The 19140-nt window shown below is 45.8% G+C and overlaps 1 protein-coding gene across 1 annotated transcript in view; it reads right to left on the reverse strand.

Annotated features, from left to right (window-relative positions):
* FAM185A (family with sequence similarity 185 member A) overlaps window positions 1–19140 on the reverse strand; it is a 40935-nt gene that overhangs the window by 18803 nt on the left and 2992 nt on the right. Inside the window, exons 3-6 of the mRNA XM_038740910.1 lie at window positions 18573–19119; window positions 15953–16062; window positions 12201–12293; window positions 4528–4666 (exon numbers count right to left, since the gene is read on the reverse strand). Of these exons, the coding sequence (XP_038596838.1) occupies window positions 4528–4666; window positions 12201–12293; window positions 15953–16062; window positions 18573–19119 (889 nt within the window). The remainder of the gene's footprint in view (window positions 1–4527; window positions 4667–12200; window positions 12294–15952; window positions 16063–18572; window positions 19120–19140) is intronic.

Raw genomic sequence — 19140 nt, forward strand, 5'->3', positions numbered from 1 at the left:
CTGGGACTCAGAAGGACCTGAGTTCTAAGATCAGCTCTGCCACTCGACTGCTGTGTGACCTTGGGCAAATCACTTTACTTTTCAGGGCCTCTATTCCCGCATCTGTAAAATGGGGATTAAGTCTGTGAGCCCCATGTGGCAGACGGACTGCGTTCAACCCAATTTACTTGTATCCACCCCAGTGCTTTGTAAATGTTTAATAAATATCACAATGTTTATCATACTCCCCAGCTTGCACGTTTCACTCATCCCAAGATCTCCTAACTGTCCCTCAATCTCACTTCTCCTGCTTCCAGCCGGCCCCGCTGCTGGGAACATCTTTTTCCTTCAGATCTGCTGGGCCACGCCACCGCCAAAGGCCAGAGACCGTGTCTTATTCCCATCTGAGTATTCTCTCCCACCACTCAGTAGGGTGCTTTCCACCCCGTAAGCGCTTAATAAATACTATTATTACGACCGCAACTCGCCAATCTTCCAGATCCTGAAAACGTTCCACAAATTCCAGGATTCAGTCAAAACCTGAAGCATTTTAGCACGGTCCAAGAATAAAAGGGCAACAGAAAATAGTGAAAGGAAAGCTGGTTTATTTGCTCTCACCACCAGAAATATTCCTGGGGTTCAGCGGTGCATCCAGCAGAACTCAAACGCAACGACGATAGAGGGTGGCTGAAAGGTTCACTGGATTTCCTGCCTCCTCTGGAAGTGGGCGTTCTTCCGTACAAATCTCAATTTTATCTTCTGCGGAGACCCATTTCCAGTCACTCCAATGGCTGTCAGAGCAGAAAACCTGCCCATGTTTCCTCACTCCTCAAGAAACTTTGGTGGTTGCCCATACACCTCCACATCAAACAAAAATCCCTCATCACTGGCTTTAAAGCAGTCACCTTGCTCCCTCCTACCTCACCTCACTACTCTCCTACTACAACCCAGCCCCTACACTTTACTCCTCTAATACTAATCTAGGCACAGCACCTCAATCTCGTCTATCTCGCCGCCAGAGTGGCCACAGAGTTAGGAGGACAACCAGTAGAGGATGGTGTGAGTCAAGCCAAGTTTGGATAATATTTCTAGAATAAGGGGGTGGTCAATTGCGTTGAAGGCAGCCGAGAGGTTGAAGAGGATTAGGGTGGAGCAGAGGTCACTGGATTTGGCAAGAAGGAGATCATCTGTGACCTTTGAGAGGGAGGCTTCTGTGGAGCGAAGGGGATGGAAGCCAGAAGGGAGGTGGTCAAGGAGAGAATTGGAGGAAAGGAACTTGAGACAGTGGCTGTAGATAACTCACTCCAGGAGTCTGGAGAGGAACGGTAGGCGGGAAATGGGGCGATAATTGGACGGAGACGTGGGGTCTTGAGGTCACAGAGCAGACAGGTGGTGGAGCCGGGAATGGAACCCAGATCCTCTGTCTCCCAAGCCCTTGCTCTTTCCACTAGGCCACGCTGCTTCTCAGACCAGACTTTCTAGGTAAACTAACTCGGAGGGATCACAGCTGATCCTCTGAATTTGAATTCAGATGAGCCAAGGAGTAAAGCAGGATCATCGCAAGAGCAATTCACCGAAATCAAACAAAATGTGTCCTGTGGCTTTAAGGAGCCCTGTACCACAGCCTGCAGTTTTGTGTTTTAAGGGAGTCCCTGCTCTGGTCAGCGTTTTGAGGATGACAAGTTCCAGAAGTGCCACGGGAACTTCTCTCTCACACCCTGTGGCCCACACTCCTCTTGGCTACAGCTCGAGGATAAAGAGCACCCGAGGGCTTCGGAAAACCCAAATTACATCTCAAAAATGCATCCCGGTCTTGGGGTTAAACCGTGTAGTGCCTGGGAAGAACCTAAAAGTTCCAAATGAAAAACAATTTTAAAAACCCTTGATGTGTTAGACTCTTTCCATGTGTCACAAGTTTCTACCCTTCAACACTCAGAGTGGCCAAAAGGCACACTCCCTTCAGGATTACTGTGCAGGAGAGACATTGTAATGGGGATATACTCAGCCTGCAGTGTTTGGTGTATTTACTCGGTTGGTTTAAGCATTAGCACTCTGGGATTAAAATCTATCAGTGACTGAGAACCCATGATGAAAGTAACTTTTTCCTCGGCCTCGGAGGACGAGCTAGAACCTGCTGAAAGCTGAACTACAGCTCTGACTTTTTGCAAGGATCAAGCTAGTTTTTAATCCTCTTCCCGTCCCACTGGAGCCCTCTCCTGGGAAAGCTCCTAGAAACCCAGAATGAAGGCAATAAAACTATATTTACAAGGTCACAACAAGACACCAGTAAATGATCTTTCAATCAAATCAGTCAACCACTGAGCACTTACTGTGTGCAGAGCACTGTACTAAGCGCTTGGGAGAGTGCAGTATAACAGAGTGGGTAGAAACATTCTCTGCCCACAAGGAGCTTCCAGTCTAGACGGGGAGACAGACATTATTAAGAGAGACTCACTAGTTAACCAAGGCAAACAAACTACTCCCTTTCTCCCCTGCTGTCAGCCAAAATCTCAGTGCTTGGACTAAGCGAGTCCTATGTGGGACAGGGACCGGGTCCAGCCTGATTAACTTGTATTACCTCAGCGCATAATACACTGCTTGGCATATCATAAGCACTTAACAAATATTATTTTTAAAAAAAGGGCCAGGGCTTAGTCAGTCAGTTAGGCAATCTATTTACTGAGTGCTTACTATGCGCATAACACTGCACTAAGCGCCTAGGAGAGTACAATATAACAGACATATTCCCTGCCCACAACAAGATTAGTACAGTGCTAGCTACTAAGTGCTTAACTTAGGGGTCATGGGTTCAAATGTTGCTCCACCAATTGTCAGCTGTGTGACTTTGGGCAGGTCGCTTAAATTCTCTGTCATCATCATCAATTGTATTTATTGAGCGCTTACTATGTGCAGAGCACCGTACTAAGCACTTGGGAAGTACAAATTGGCAACATATAGAGACAGTCCCTACCCAACAGTGGGCTCACAGTCTAAAAGGGCCTCAGTTACTGTTACTGTAACTGTGCCTCAGTTACCTCATCTGTACAATGGGGATTAAGACTGTGAGCCCCCCGCGGGGCACCCTGATTACCTTGTAACCTCCCCACCGATTACAACAGTGCTTTGCACATAGTAAGCACTTCATAAATGCCATTATTATTATTAACAAATACCACCACAATTAGTATGTCTAATCATCAAAATAATAATGGGTCATATTTTTGGATTCTGATACACCACCAGTGGTGCACGTAGTATTTCTGATCGGAGAGCCCTGGTTTTGAACAGTCTTGCACACAGATATGGAAAACAAATAAACTTTATCTCTCAATCTCCCATTGGAGACCGGAAGGTCCTTGAAGGCAGTGACCGTGTCCCTTATTCAGTTGCTCAAATATTACTCTCCCAAGTGCTTTGTCAATACAAAGTGCTGCACACAGTGTAGACTGAAAAATATTTTCCCATCAATAATGTTTTGTTTGTTTTTTTAAAAACAATGTTTTGTTTGTTTTTTTGCTGCCTTTTCTTTCCCCAGATGGCATATACAATTAGGAAAATAAATATAAATCATCATTCTGGCAGTGGTTGTTATTCCCATCAGGGAAGTGGGTATTTGAAAGGCTGGTCGACTCAGGGGCTGTTTTCTGAACTTTACCTCGATGTGTTCCTTTTGTCCCAATCATATTACCCCTGTCCAAACTCAAGTATGGCTCTGACTGCCCTTGATTTCAATCAGTCCATCAGTGATAATTATGGAGCGCTCATCACGTGCAGAGCAGTATTCTAAGCACTTGGAAGGGTACGATAAAATATTCTATTTCATGGCCTTGCTACAGTTGTGTTGGATTTTTCAAAATCTGTGATTTGCAACATTAGGGTTGGGCTTGGTCACAAATACTCAAGTAAATACAGCTTCCAGCAGGAAGCTCTTATTCTGGTTCTAATACATTTCCACCATTAACAGGTCATATTATTTAACAGAAACAACATTCCCAGAGTGAGTTTTTCACCCTAAACACTTCATTGTCGGGCGTTTGGTTCTACTACAATTGTTCAGCCATCACCTTATCAAGGGTGGCCAAGTAGAAAGGACACAGGCCTGGGACTCCAAGGTCTTGGATTCTAATCCTTCTCTACCAAGTGGCTGCTGTGTGACCTTGGCCAAGTCCCACAACTTCTCTGTGCCTAGGTTTCCTCATCTGTGAAGTGGAGATTCAACACCTGTTCTCCCTCCCCGTTAGATTGTGAGGCCTATGTGGGCCAGGAACTGAGTCCGATGGCATTGTATTGTAGCTACCCCAGCATTTACTACAGTGCTTGGCACAAAATAAGCGCTTAACAAATTCCACAGTAATACTTTAGGATAAATCAATGGCCCTCAAACTCCCAGGCCCACGCTCGCTCCACTAGGCCTTATTACAACTCTATTATCATCATTATTGAGGACCCTACCTCCCTCAGAGTGCCGCTACCTTGAATTATGAAAATTCCCACTGCCTTCAGGCTGGCTGGAGAGTTTTCCATTTCTCCTGGCCTCCTGCCTCTTACCATGAATGCTGCCCAGTGTGATGTCCCCGGAGACTGAAGACAAGAGGGAGGAGTCGGTATAGAGGTATCTGACCTTCAGCGGACCCTCTTCAGTTGATATGTTCACAGAACTCCCTTGCATCTTATCCACAGACACGCTCTGTTGAAAGAAAAGACTGGTGTCAGGTGAAGGCAAGACTGGACTCCCGCTGATTGCAGAGTATTTGTTAAGCGCTTACTATACGTCAAGCGCTGTTCTAAGAGCTGGGGGAGATGCAAGGTTATCAGGTTGGACACAGTCCCTGTTCCACATGGGACTCACAGTCGTCACCCCCATTTTACTGATGAGGGAACTGAGATCCAGAGAAGTGAAGTGATGGGCCCAAGGCCGCACGGCAGGCAAATGGCAAAGCTGGGATTACAGCACCAGATCCTTGGACTCCGAGGCCTGGGTTCTTTCTGCTAAGCCATGCTGCTTCCCAGGTTCAGTAAGAGCAGTATGAAGTTCAGTAAGGGTTTCATACACTTCTGTTGATTTGTTTCAAATCGCTTTCTCAGGTAAATTGTCCCCCCGCTGCCCAAAAGAAGAGATCGCCTGAAAGAAAATGTATTGTCTCCGATCGATCAACCAAGTCGATCAAGTTGACTGCGCGGAAGGAGGCAGTGGTAAACCACTTCCCTATTTTGACCAAGAAAACTCTACGGATCCACTACTGGAACGATGGCAGGTGGAGGTGGGGCATTCTGGGAGAGATGTGTTCACGGTGTGGCAACGGGTCAGAGATGACTCGATGGCAACAGACGGGACAAGAGTTGTAAAAAATCTCTAAACAAGAGGCCTCGCTCTTATTTTGCCTAATGATCCTTATGGATTTTTCACCCACAACCCTATCCTTTGAACATTTTGAACCTTCATGACAGTCATTCAGGTCTTAATCACTCGAATCTCATTCGGATTGAAAGTTACCTTTGAGGGATTTTTTTGTTAAAAAACAAACAAACCCCTAATTAGCTCCAAATGAGCAAAGAGTCTCTGCCCTCGACTCTCTCCCATGGTGGTGCTGCTGCCCAGCACAGGTGAGTTTTGACTAGTCCTCGCCTTCCACTTGGTAGCCACCGCCCAAGCTAGGAACGGAATGGACAGGCCCCGACTCTCCCTCCCATAGTCGAGACTGGAAGAGGATTGGAAACTCTCCAGGTGCGACCCTGCGAGGGTTTTACAACTCTACTCGTGTTATAACAGCCTCTTGGTAGAGTCCTCTGTTAATTATCACCAGTCAGGTTCATTGCAAATATGCTTTTACAAATGAAATTTGGAAGGTGAAGTTAGCCTAATATTTAGCTTAATCTTCCAATGCTGATTTTTAATGCAATTTCAGCCTGGTTTATAAAGGTTCAACAGGACTTAAGTTTATAGAAACACCACACTGTGCCAGGTACTTTTGTTCAAATATACAGGGATGAAATGTCTCATTAGGAAATGTTTGCACCTCTAAATATTTCTGTTCATTTCTGTCCTTTAAAAACTGTCAGGGGTCCTACAAGTCCTATTTTTAAATCATGAACATGAAAAGTGGAGCCGCGTATTAACACTGCTAAAAAAGGGCAGAATAAAATCTATGAAAGAAATCGTACGAAACTAGCGGAAAGCGCACAGACCAGGGAGTTAGGAGATCTGCGTACTTAGTTCCAGCTCTGCCTGCGTGGCCTTGGGCAAGTCCATTTCCTTGTATGTAAAATGGGGAATGATAATAATAATAATAATGATGATGGCATTTGTTAAGTGCTTACTATGTGCCTAGCACTGTTCAAAGCGCTGGGGGGGGATACAAGGTAATCAAGTTGTCCCACATGGGGCTCACGGTCTTAATCCCCATTTTACAGACGAGGTAACTGAGGAACAGAGAACCTAAGTGACTTGCCCAAAGTCACCCAGCTGACAAGTGGTGGAGCCAGGATTAGAACCCAAGACCTCTGACACCCCAGCCCGTGCTCTTTCCACTGAGCCACACTGCTTCTCTAATGATAATGATACCAATATCTTCCTCTCTCATGGAGATGTGTGGATCAAATGAGATCATTGATGTGAAATCACTTTGGAAAAATACAACGTAAACTTTACAAACACCTGGTATTACTATTACAACTACCTTTCTTAAAGTATTTGTTAAGTGCTTGTTACATGCCAGGCACTGTACTAAGCACTGGGTTAGAAACAAATTAATCAGGTTGGGCACAGTCCTTTTCCCACATGGAACTCACAGTCTTAATCCCCATTTTATAGATGAGGTAACTGAGGCCCAGAGAAGTGAAGTGACTTGATAGTCATTCCACCTTCAGTGCCACAGCAAATTAATTTCTACGCATCTCTCCATCAAGACTCTAAACGTCTTTCTGGGCAGGGACTGTATCTATCAATTCTGCTGTATCGCAATCTCCTGAGTGCTTAGTACAGTTTTCTGTTCATAGTAGGTGCTCAGTAGATATCATTGATTGATTGCTAGGCTATTTATTTTAAAAACGATTCTGTACAATAACTCAACTCCATCTATAATTCAGTGATTGTTTCTTGATGCTACTAGGAACCATATACAACGAAGAGGTCAACTTCTGAAAACTGCTGTTAGCAACAGTGGAAATACCAAGGCTCTTACCGGCACATGGTACATTTTAGATGTGACCCAGCACAGCACGATTGCTCACAGACTATCAATCAATCAATTGATGGCATTTATTGAGTGCTTATTGGGTGCAGAACATTGTACCAAGCACTTGGGAGAGTACAGCATATCAGAGTCGAAAGACACATTCCCTGTCCACTATGACGTACGGAGATCAAACTCTTGAAAAAAGTTCCATTCCACATGAGAACACAAATTTAAAAATACTGTTAAATGGGCATGGATGTAGGGCTAATTAAATCTGTTGGGAAGAGAGTACTCTAGCAGGAGACTTAAGTCTCCCACAAAAGCCCCCACTTCATTCTGACGCAGTTTCCATTAACGGCGCCTTCATTTCTATTAAGCGCTGGAGAGTCCAGGAATCATCCAAATTTCCACCTCCCTACTTCCCAGGAATGGTATAATAATTTGATTTGATAGCTTTCAGAGAGTCTTCCTTAAACCCTGGGCTGACAGGGACCGCAGTAATAAAATTAGTTCATGATTTCAACGGCAAGTATTTTAGGACCAGTTTATCATCAAATACCTCCAGACTGCAAGATCCCTCTAGACTCAGAGTTAGTTGTGGGTAGGGAACGTGTCCACCAACTTGGTTATGTTGTAATCTCCCTAGCACTTAATACAGTGCTCTGCACACAATAAGCACTCACTCAATCAGTCGTATTTACTGAGTGCTTACTGTATGCAAATCACTATACTAAGTGCTTAGGAGAATATTCATTCTTTCAATCAATCATATTCATTGAGAGCTTACTGTGTGCAGAGCACTGTACTAAGTGCTTGGGAAGTACAAGTTGGCAACATATAAGAATATAACACAAAATAAGAAGCATTATGATTTGATTGATTGATCAAGAATTGATGAAAGCACAGCCAATATTCCCCATGGTACTGTACATCAATCAATCAATCAGTGGTATTTATTGAGCACTTACTATATGCGGAGCACTATACTAAGTGCTTGGGAGAGTACATATATTTCTCCCTTCTGGGGTGGGGGGAACAAAATGGACAACTGAAAATATTTTATAGATGATTTTCTATCAAACCTATGCCCATTCCCTTTAATTTCAGCTTCAGAATCAGACCCCAGGGTCTCCAGAAAGGCATAGAGTCTCTAGACTGTAAGCTCACTGTGGGCAGGGAATGTGTCTATAATTATATTGTACCCTCCCAAGTGCTTAGTACAGTGCTCTGAACATAGTGAGAACTCAATAAATACAACTGACTGACTAGTCCAACCTAGGCAACTGAGCTTCCAGTGTGTGGCTGCAGAATAACCCAGACATTTCAAATGTCTGGTATATTTGCTTTCGCACACAGTAAATGCTCAATGAATACGACTGAATGAATGAAAGGGGCCTGACACTTTGGAAAAAAGCTGAGGTCTCCTTACACCGTAAACAGGAGCAGGAACCTATGTTCAGATCTAATCAGGAAGCTTGCAACCATCCTGGAAGATGCAACAAAGAACCTGAAGGCCGGCATCAATCAATCAATCGATGGTATTTACTGACCCTCTACTGTGTGCGGAACACTGTACTAAGTGCTTGAGAAAATATAATACAACCGAGTTGGTAGATTTGAATCCTGCCCGTTCGCATATGATCGGGCGTCTCCGAGAAAATCTGCTAACTCCACAGGCTCTGAGTGGTAAAGAAAACGAAAGGGTCATTTGAGATTAGCTATCCACGGAGCCTAAGCTAACATGTAAAAAACCGTAAATCGCTTTGCCATGCCTGCCAGGCACTGCGAAATGATGACGCTTAAGAGAAAAATAAAGAACTGCAACAATGAATCAGCCCTCACCAGGGAATCCTACACACAACCAAGTTGCAACTTGGAGCAAACACAGAATCTGTTACCTAGACAGCATGCTGGTCAACGATACAATGAGAGACAAAGAAGAAATTAAAACAAGAAACCAAACTATCTGGAGACGGCCAGACGTTATGGCATCAGCGTGCTATTAAGTTTCAGACCAAACTGGAGGGTTGCAGGGCTGAAATGCTGTCTAACCTTCTCTGTGGTTGGGAGAACTGGGTCCCGGGATGGGATACCACGTCGGACTCCTTCACCAGTCCTGCTGACATCCTTTATGGACTCTACTGCTAACAGCTGCTGAATGGGGGCTTTGAAGTGGGCCTCTGGAAATAAGGGGAAACGGGACATATTTTAAAGATTCAGTAAAACAATGTCTTGGGATGGAGTCCAACTTGAATATCTTGGATCCACCCCAGCGCTTAGTACGAGGCTCACATAATAATCCCTCAACAACATCGTTACTATTACATTCTTATGACTCTAACTGCGTCTCAGCTGAAATCTGGAAGACAACTGCAGCAGACAGGCCAGTGTGGAACACTCCACTCGAGAAAGAAGCAGCTCTTTGTGAGCCAAACCTTCAAGAGAATTGTGAGACAAAGCCGAAAAGGCGAGCACGGCACTGGGCACGGAAACGACAGATACGATAGCCCAGTGGAAGGCGGTCTTTGCATGTGTGTATTGGGTGGTCAGGATTGTAGGACCCGCATTTGTGCCTACAGAGAGATTCAGCTCCAGGAGCATTGTCTTTAAATACAAAGAGCAATGATCTATCTGCCTTACCCAAAAATATGCACACTAAAAACGCTATCTGCCCAATATTTCACAGATGTACTCAGTTCTCACTTGATGCAAGAGGTACACTCTTGCCCAAACTCTGTTTGAAGGAATGCTCGCATCAAACACAATTCCCATTTCTGGAAAGCCACAGTGAGCAGATGCTTAACTCTTTCTGCTGATGCTGCATGTGTGCTGACCAGTCAGAGGGACCTGAGTTCTAATCCCAGCTCTGCCACTTGATTGTTGTGTGACCCTGAACAAGCCCCAGTTACTTCATAAGATAAAATGGGGATTAAGACCGTGAGCCCCATGGGGGACAGGGACTGTGTTCAACCTGATTAGCTGGTATCTACCCCAGTGCTTAGTACAGTGCCTGGCACGTAGTAAACAGTTAACAGATAACCATAAAAAAAAAATCCTTCCTGGTGCACTGTTGGGACAAGATGACAAGTCCCTAATGGTGCTACCTAAAATGCATCATGAAAACACATTACAGAAGACCCAAGTGGCTTGAAGATGATTAAAAATAAAACATTTCCCCTCACATCTCAACATCTTAGATTTTGCACTACCGTTAAGCCATGTCAATGTCATTTCTATAAGTAACAAAGAGCAGTTGAAAAGCAGTCATGTGGGTCTTTATTTACTTGTAGAGACTAAAGACAATAACAGCCTAAGCAATGACGCTACTCCGTCAAAACAATGGCCCATCCAATCCAGGACTCTGTCTCTGACAATACTACTAGGCTCTTGGCTACCTTCAACACATCCATTCTCAAGGTTAATAATTGTGGTATTTGTTAACCGCTTACTATGTGCCAGGCACTGTACTAAACGCTGGGGTACATAGTCTCTGTCCCACAGGGGGCTCACCGTCTCAATTCCCACTTAAAGATGAGGTAACTGAGGTAGAGAAGTGACTTATCCAAGGTCACAGAGCAGACAAGTGGCAGAGCAGGATTAGAACCCACGACCTTCTGACCCCCCCCCCCCCCCCCCCAGGCCCATGGTCTATCCACCACGCCATGGGCCACAGTCACTTTGAAGAAGTAGCAGAAACTACTTCCCTAACTTTCCCTACAGAATGAAAACAGTAATACAATCAGTTCTCCTACCATGAAGTAACTATGTTCTTGGAGAACCTCAGGTTAAGAATAAAATACATAATAGTAATAATAATAATAATGGCATTTATTAAGCGCTTACTATGTGCAAAGCACTGTTCTAAGTGCTGGGAAGGTTACAAAGTGATCAGGTTGTCCCACGAGGGGCTCACAGTCAATCCCCATTTTACAGATGAGGGAACTGAGGCACAGAGGAGTCAAGTGAGTTGCCCAAAGTCACACAGCTGACAGGTGGCGGAGCCGGGATTTGAACCCATGACCTCTGACTCCAAAGCCCGGGCTCTTTCCACTGAGCCACGCTGCTTCTCACCTTATGTATGTACTTCATTTTATCAACGTGAGAAGCATCATGACCTAGTGGATAGAGCACGGTCCTGGAAGTCATAAGAACCTGGGTTCTAATCCCGGCTCTCTGTCTGCTCCATGACCTTGGGCAAGTCACTTGACTTCACTGGGCCTCAGTTACCTCCTCCGTAAAAGAGGGGTTAATACTGTGAGCCCCATCTGGGACATGATTTCCTTGGATCTACCTCAGTGCTTAGTAAAGTGCCTGGAACATAGTAAGCCCTTAACAAATGCCATTACAAAAAAGTTTCTTCTAATGCTGGCCCTACTTGCCTCAGTTTGTAGATTCAATTTTAATGAGCCAGGCGAGCGTTGTGGGAAAAGCATTTTCTCAGGCGTCCATATATCCAAACCGCTTATTGAAAATGTGCTGAGGCACACGAATGAAATCTTGTAGTGCCATCTCGTGGAAAATACCAAGAAATTTGAGGTCACATTTAGTGAACTTCGTTTAGCAGCCTGTCCAGTTCCTGAACAGATTCAGCTTGCACTCAAATTACTGGCATGCCCGCAAAATGCCTCATGTCTTGGCTTAAACAATCGTGAAATACTGGGAGGGATTTGGCTAAAGAAACTTGTGTTGCGCTAAACTAGGCAGCAATGCCACGTTACACGAAAATGAATGCTAAGTTTTAAACGAGAACTGGTGGAATAAAAAGGTTTGCAATGAAGTTTTAGGTCTTGATCCAACTCACGTGTTAAAAATGAAACAAAGGCTCAGAAGACCGAAATGACTGAGTGGTTCGGAAATATATTAATTTCGAATTCTAGTTTAGTAACGTTTTAGTATAGACCAGGAACACGAGTTTACAAATTAGAATTCCTTAGTAATTACCCAATTTGGATCAGCCCACTAGAAGCATAATAGCTACAGTGCTTGGCACACAATAGGCACTTAAAAAATACCATTATTAGAGAACAAAGCTTCTCTGGGACTTACGCTTTTTTCAGCTGCGAAAATATCTGTATTTCCATGGATTGTTCCTAGACAGGTGACAGTGCCTCCTTTTGTTCGCACGTGTATTCTGTGACTCTGAAAGATATTTACACAAAGACATATTGCAATAATTTGTTTCAGCATTCTGATCAAATAAGAAAAACAGTTTTGGCATGCTCTTTCTAATTATTAAACAAAAATAGTACTTGTTAAGCACTTACTATGTGTCAAGCACAGTTCTAAGCACTGGGCTAGATACAAGTTAATCAGGTTGGACACGATCCCTGTCCCACATGGGGATCAAAATCTAAGTAGAACGGAGCAGGAATGAATCCCCATTTCACAAATGAAGGAACTGAGGCACAGAGAAGTGACTTTTTTTAATGGTATTTGTTAAACGCTGACTATGTGCCAGGCACTGAACTAAGCGCTGGAGTAGATACAAGTTGATCAGATCATTCACCGTCCCTGTCCCAGATAGGGCTCACAGTCTGAATCCCCATTTTACAGATGAGGGAACTGAGGCACAGAGAGGTGACTTTTTTTAATGGTATTTGTTAAACGCTGACTATGTGCCAGGCACTGAACTAAGCGCTGGAGTAGATACTAGTTGATCAGATCATTCACCGTCCCTGTCCCAGATAGGGCTCACAGTCTTAATCCCCATTTTACAGATGAGGGAACTGAGGCACAGAGAAGTGACTTTTTTTAATGGTATTTGTTAAACGCTGACTATGTGCCAGGCACTGAACTAAGTGCTGGAGTAGATACAAGTTGATCAGATCATTCACCGTCCCTGTCCCAGATAGGGCTCACAGTCTTAATCCCCATTTTACAGATGAGGGAACTGAGGCACAGAGAAGTGAAGTGACTTGCCCAAGGTCCCACAGCAGACAAGTGACTCCCAGGCCACTTTGCTTCACTTATAACAGCCGTAAATCTGATGTGTAATATCTACATTGTTTAAACGCAGATGATTTTATCGGTCAAATTTAAATAGGGAAATGGTGACACAAATGTCAATCAGTGGTATTATGCTTTCTGTAGGCAGAACACTGCCCTAAGCATTTGGGAGAATCCGATACAATAGAGTTAACAGATTTGATCCTGCCCTCAAGGAGCTTACGGTGTAGTATCGACTGGTGCAACATATGTACACACAACTTTTTCTTCGACATCGCACTGTGTGTCCATCTTAGTGGGTCGAATTCAGTAAGTTCTTAGTGGGTCACTTTCCGTAATTCCCGAACAGTGTCCTGGTGCATAGCAAAACCATGTGTTATGGGAAAACTGAATACATCACTCTATTCCTACAGCTACTCCTGCTTATCTGCCCCCAAGGATTCTTAACGGAGATCAGCTTTGAAGCGTACCAAGTTCTTCCATAACAAAGGGAGTTGCGTTCTTGAGAAACCCTCCACTTTAAGGAAAACATATGAAGTAGCACTCACTTTGCCCAACTACTTGGCACACACACAGTTTCTCCTGACACAGTTCCCGATACCCAAACAGGCCCACCTTGCATAGACAGACATTCCCAAATTTTCCAGGGATGGGTGCTCTCCCCAAAATGTGTCGCGAAAGCACATCATTGTACAATGGAAGACCACAACTTCGATTCGTAGATATCATCTCCTCTAGCAGAACCAAATGGTCAATCAACTGATCAATTGTAAATATTGAGTGCTAACTGTGCGCTGAGCACTGTACTAGACATTTGGGAGAGTTCGTTACAGAGTTGGTAGCTTAGTAACGTTTTAGTATAGACCAGGAACACGAGTTTACAAATTAGAATTCCTTAGTAATTACCAATTTGGATCAGCCCGCTAGAAGCATAATAGCTACAGTGCTTGGTACACAATAAGCGCTTAAAAAATACCATTATTAGAGAACAAAGCTTCTCTGGGACTTACGCTTTTTTCAGCTGCGAAAATATCTGTATTTCCATGGATAGTTCCTAGACAGGTGACAGTGCCTCCTTGCCCACAATGAGCTTCCAGTTAAAAGTCAGGCTGCTCATTGAAATGGCCACTGGCATAATAATAATAATAATCACAGAAAGAAATAATAGCAATAATGATTGTGGCATTTGTTAAGCACTTACTATGTGCCAAGCCCTGTATTAAATGCTGGGGTAAGTACAAGATAATCAGGTCAAACCCAGTCCCTCTACCACATGGGGCTCAGAGTCAAAGTAGGAGGGAGAATAGGTGTTGAATCCCCATAGGGCAGGTGTAGTAATTGAGGCCCAGAAAAGTGAGGTGACTTGTCCAAGGTCACACAGCCGGCAAGTGGTGGAGCGTGAATTAGAACTCGGGTCTTCTGGCTCCCAGGCCTGTGCTCTTTCCACTGGGCAGCGAGTCACCACATGAGCCATTAGGAAAGTCCTTCCTGGGCCACACGGCAGATAGAGGCACAGTGGATAGAGCATAGGCATGGGAGTATGAAGGTCGTGAGTTCGACTCCCGGCTCTACTACTTGCCTGTGGTGTCACCTTGGGCAATTCACTTCACTGGGCCTCAGTTTCCTCATCTGTAAAATGAGGATTGAAACTGTGAGCTCCACCTGGGACTGTGTCCAAACCCAGTTTGGTTGTATCCACCCCAGCGCTTAGTATGAGGCCTGGCACACAGGAAGCGCTTAACAAATACCACAGTTATTGTTATCAGAGGTCACCTTGACCTCCAAGCTCCTCATCTCCCCTTGACCCAGAAGCTAATTCCTGCCTACTTGCAGTGGAACTATAAATCAAGAGGACAGGGGTATACATTCGTCACTCTCAGTGACATTCTCCTTTAGAAAAACCCTGGAGACGTAGAAGGAGGAATGAACTATGGGTTTCCAGTCCAAGGGAGGACAATACAATTGCTCTGCATCTTAATTCCTATTCCTTCTGTTGTGATTGAAAATTAATTCATTTTATTTGCATTTATTGAGCACTTATTATGCGCAAAGCATGGGAGAATACAACCTAACAGACACATTCCCTGCCCACAGCAAGCTCCCAGTCTAGATGAGATTAACTTGCAGGAAAGAGAAGACAGAAAACTGCAGTGGCAAGGAAACACATGAAAAACGTGTTTTCCGTCAGTGAAAGACAAATGAGCAGAGGGTGGGCAACAAGCCCTAATCCTCCCCATCCCTTCCCCTCCTGGTGATCCACAAAACATGGCTTGTGGCAACGGGAGAAAAAAAGATGGATGGTGAGGGAAAATATATGGATGTTTGTACAACTTTTTTCCCCTCCCGCCTCTCCACCCAACTCAGCCACTCCCGGCCCTTCCCCCCACTCAGATAATCAGGATCCCTCTTAATGGGTGGAAAAAAGGTAAATCCAGGGAAATGCCAACCCACTCACTGCACCTCAACCTCCTCTACCTCATTGCCGACCTCTTTCCCACGTCCCACCTCTGGCCTGGAAAGTCCTGGAATGCATTTGTTAAGCGCTTCCTATGTGTCAGGCACTGTCCTAAGCGCTGGGGTAGATACAATCTAATCAGGTTGGACACAATCCACGGCCCACGCAGGGCTCACGGTCTCAATCCCTGTTTTACAGATGAGGTAACTGAGGCCCAGGGAAGTGATCTGATCGAAGTCACAACAGCAGACAAGTGGCACAGACAGGATTAGGACCCAGGTCCTCTGACTCTCCGGCTCGTGCTCTTTCCACCAGGCCACGCTGCTACTATAGACTCCAAAACATGAAGATGTTCTTAAATTCGCGAGAAAGAGAAATTAGGAGGGTGTGCTTTTACCTTAATCGACTCTAAGATGCTGTCGCCCCATTCCGTTTCGATATTTAAATGATCACCCTCTGCTTTCTGGACCTTGATACGGCCCGTCCCTGATGTCTTGATATCCAGATCTGGAATCACAAAATGACAACAATTGAAGTTATTTTCTCCCCCACAAGACAGACGGCTAGTTGGCCACATTGTTCACCCCGCTTTGGGCTGCACGGCTAACTTTGTGATGGGGAGTTTCCTTCTTCCACTGTGGTGAGCTCTCCTTGTCCCCTCCTACCGCTCTCATCTTCTCTTCTATCTCTGTTCCCGAACTACAGTTGGGTTCACATAGGGTTCCCCATTTCCACTTGAATCTCTGGAAACTGAGGAATCTAAGGAAACTGGGATGTAAAAAGGTGAAGTGACATGTCCAAGGTCACCGAACAGGGCAGTGGTAGAGTTAGGACTAGAATCGAGGTGCCAGACTCTCACACTGACACTCTTTCCAATACACGGTCAATCAATCATATCTATTGAGCGATGACTGCTCATTCAACTGTATTTATTGAGCGCTTACTGTGGGCAAAGCATTGTACTAAGCGCTTGGGAGAGTACAATATAACAACAGACACAGCCCCTGCCCACAGTGAGCTCACAGTCTGTGTATGAAGAACACTGTACTAAGCGCTGGGGAGAGTACAGTATAACAGAGGTGGTAGACCCGTTCCCTGCCCACAACAAGCATACAATTTAGAGGGGGAGACACAGACATTAATATTAATAAATGAATTATGGATATGTATGTAAGAACTGTGGGATGGAGGGAGGGGCAAACAAAGGATGCAAATACAAGTGCAAAGGTTGGCTCTAACGCTTAGAGGTTTTGCTGCTGCTGTTGTTACTTTGAAAGTACTTGATTAAGTGCTTACAATGTGCCAGGCACTCTACTAAACACTGGGGTGGATACAAGATAGTCAGGTGGGACAGTTTCCGTCCCACACAGGGCTCCCTGTCTTGACTCCCATTATACAGATGAGGGAACTGAGGCCCAGAGAAGTGAAATTACTTGCCCAAGGTCACAAAGCAACAGACAAACGGCAGAGCGAGGAATGGAACCCAGGTCCTTCTTAACAAGGACCTTCTTAACAAATGCCATCATGCCACTACTACTACTACTCTTGGCCTTATTTACACCATCTGGAAAATGGGGATGAAGACTGTGAGCCCCATGTGGGACAACCTGATCACCTTGTGTCCCCCCAGCACTTAGAACAGTGCTTTGCACATAGTAAGTGCTTAACAAATGCTATCATTATTATGGGTTCAAATCCCGGCTCTGCCAATTGTCAGCTGTGTGACTTTGGGCAAGTCACTGAACTTCTCTGGGCCTCAGTTACCTCATCTGTGAAATGGGGATGAAGACTGGGCTACCCACATGGGACAACCTGATCACCTTGTAACCTCCCCGGCACTTAGAACAGTGCTTTGCACATAGTAAGCGCTTAATAAATGCTATCGTTATTATGGGTTCAAATCCCGGCTCCGCCAATTGTCAGCTGTGTGACTTCGGGCAAGTCACTTCATCATCATCATCAATCGTATTTATTGAGTGCTTACTGTGTGCAGAGCACTGTACTAAGCGCTTGGGAAGTAGAAATTGGCAACATCTAGAGACAGTCCCTACGCAACAGTGGGCTCACAGTCTAAAAGGGGGAGACAGAGAACAAAACCGAACATACTAGCAAAATAAAATAAATAGAATAGATATGTGGGAGCCCCACATGGGACAACCTGATCACCTTGTAACCTCCACAGCGCTTTGCACATAGTAAGGGCTTAATAAATGCTATCGTTATTATGGGTTCAAATCCCGGCTCCGCCAACTGTCGGCTGTGTGACTTTGGGCAAGTCACTTCACTTTGCCTCAGTGACCTCATCTGTCAAATGGGGATGAAGAGTGGGAGCCCCACATGGGACAACCTGATCACCTTGTAACCTCCACAGCGCTTAGCACAGTGCTTTGCACATAGTAAGCGCTTAATAAATGCTATCGTTATTATGGGCGCCAACTGTCAGCTGCGTGACTTCGGGCAAGTCACTTCACTTCGCCTCAGTGACCTCATCTGTCAAATGGGGATGAAGAGTGGGAGCACCACATGGGACAACCTGATTGCCTAGTAACCTCCCCAGCGCTTAGAACAGTGCTTTGCACATAGTAAGCGCTTAATAAATGCTATCGTTATTACGGGTTCAAATCCCGGCTCCGCCAATTGTCAGCTGCGTGACTTCGGGCAAGTCACTTCACTTCGCCTCAGTGACCTCATCTGTCCAATGGGGATGAAGAGTGGGAGCACCACATGGGACAACCTGATGACCTTGTAACCTCCACAGCGCTTAGCACATAGTAAGCGCTTAATAAATGCTATCGTTATTACGGGTTCAAATCCCGGCTCCGCCAATTGTCAACTGCGTGACTTCGGGCAAGTCACTTCACTTTGCCTCAGTGACCTCATCTGTCAAATGGGGATGAAAAGTGGGAGTCCCACATGGGACAACCTGATCGCCTTGTAACCTTCCCAGTGGTTGGAAGTGTTTTGCACATTGTAAGCGCTTAATAAATGTTATTATTATTATTATTAGTAATACGTACCGAACTTGAGCGGTGCCTGGACGTCCAGCGAGGCCCCTTCGCCCGCCATGGGGGCGTGGAGGGTGACCAGCCTTCGCGCCTCATCATGGCGGACGACGAGGCCGTCGAGGCCCTGCTCCCGCTCTCGCGCGCATTTCCGGTTCCGGTCCCCGTCCTCGCGCACGGTCAGCAGCAGCAGGCGGTCGCCCCTCGTGGGGTCGAGGGGCCTCACGGTCACGTGGCACGGCAGGTGCGCGCGCAGCCCGCCGAAGGGGTCGACCACCAGCGCCCCCCCTCCCAGCCGCCGGACCCCGGCCCACCAGGCCCGGCCGGCGCCCAGCATCGTCCGCCTCAGGGGCGCCTCCCGCCGCGGGGGTCGACGGGAGACGTAGTTCCCAGCCCCGTCTCTGCTGCGGGCAGCGGCGCCGGCGGAACTACAAATCCCAGGGAGCCTCGCGCCGCCCGGGCTGGCGTGGGTGGGGAGGGGCGGGAGCAACGCCGCACTTCTCGCCGCTGATTGGCTAAGGCGGCCGGGGGCCGTGCCGGACGACCAATCGCCGGAGGCGGCCTGTTACCGTGGCAACGGGGA

The sequence above is a fragment of the Tachyglossus aculeatus genome, assembly GCF_015852505.1.
Source record: "Tachyglossus aculeatus isolate mTacAcu1 chromosome 12 unlocalized genomic scaffold, mTacAcu1.pri SUPER_6_unloc_1, whole genome shotgun sequence".
NCBI lineage: Eukaryota > Metazoa > Chordata > Mammalia > Monotremata > Tachyglossidae > Tachyglossus > Tachyglossus aculeatus.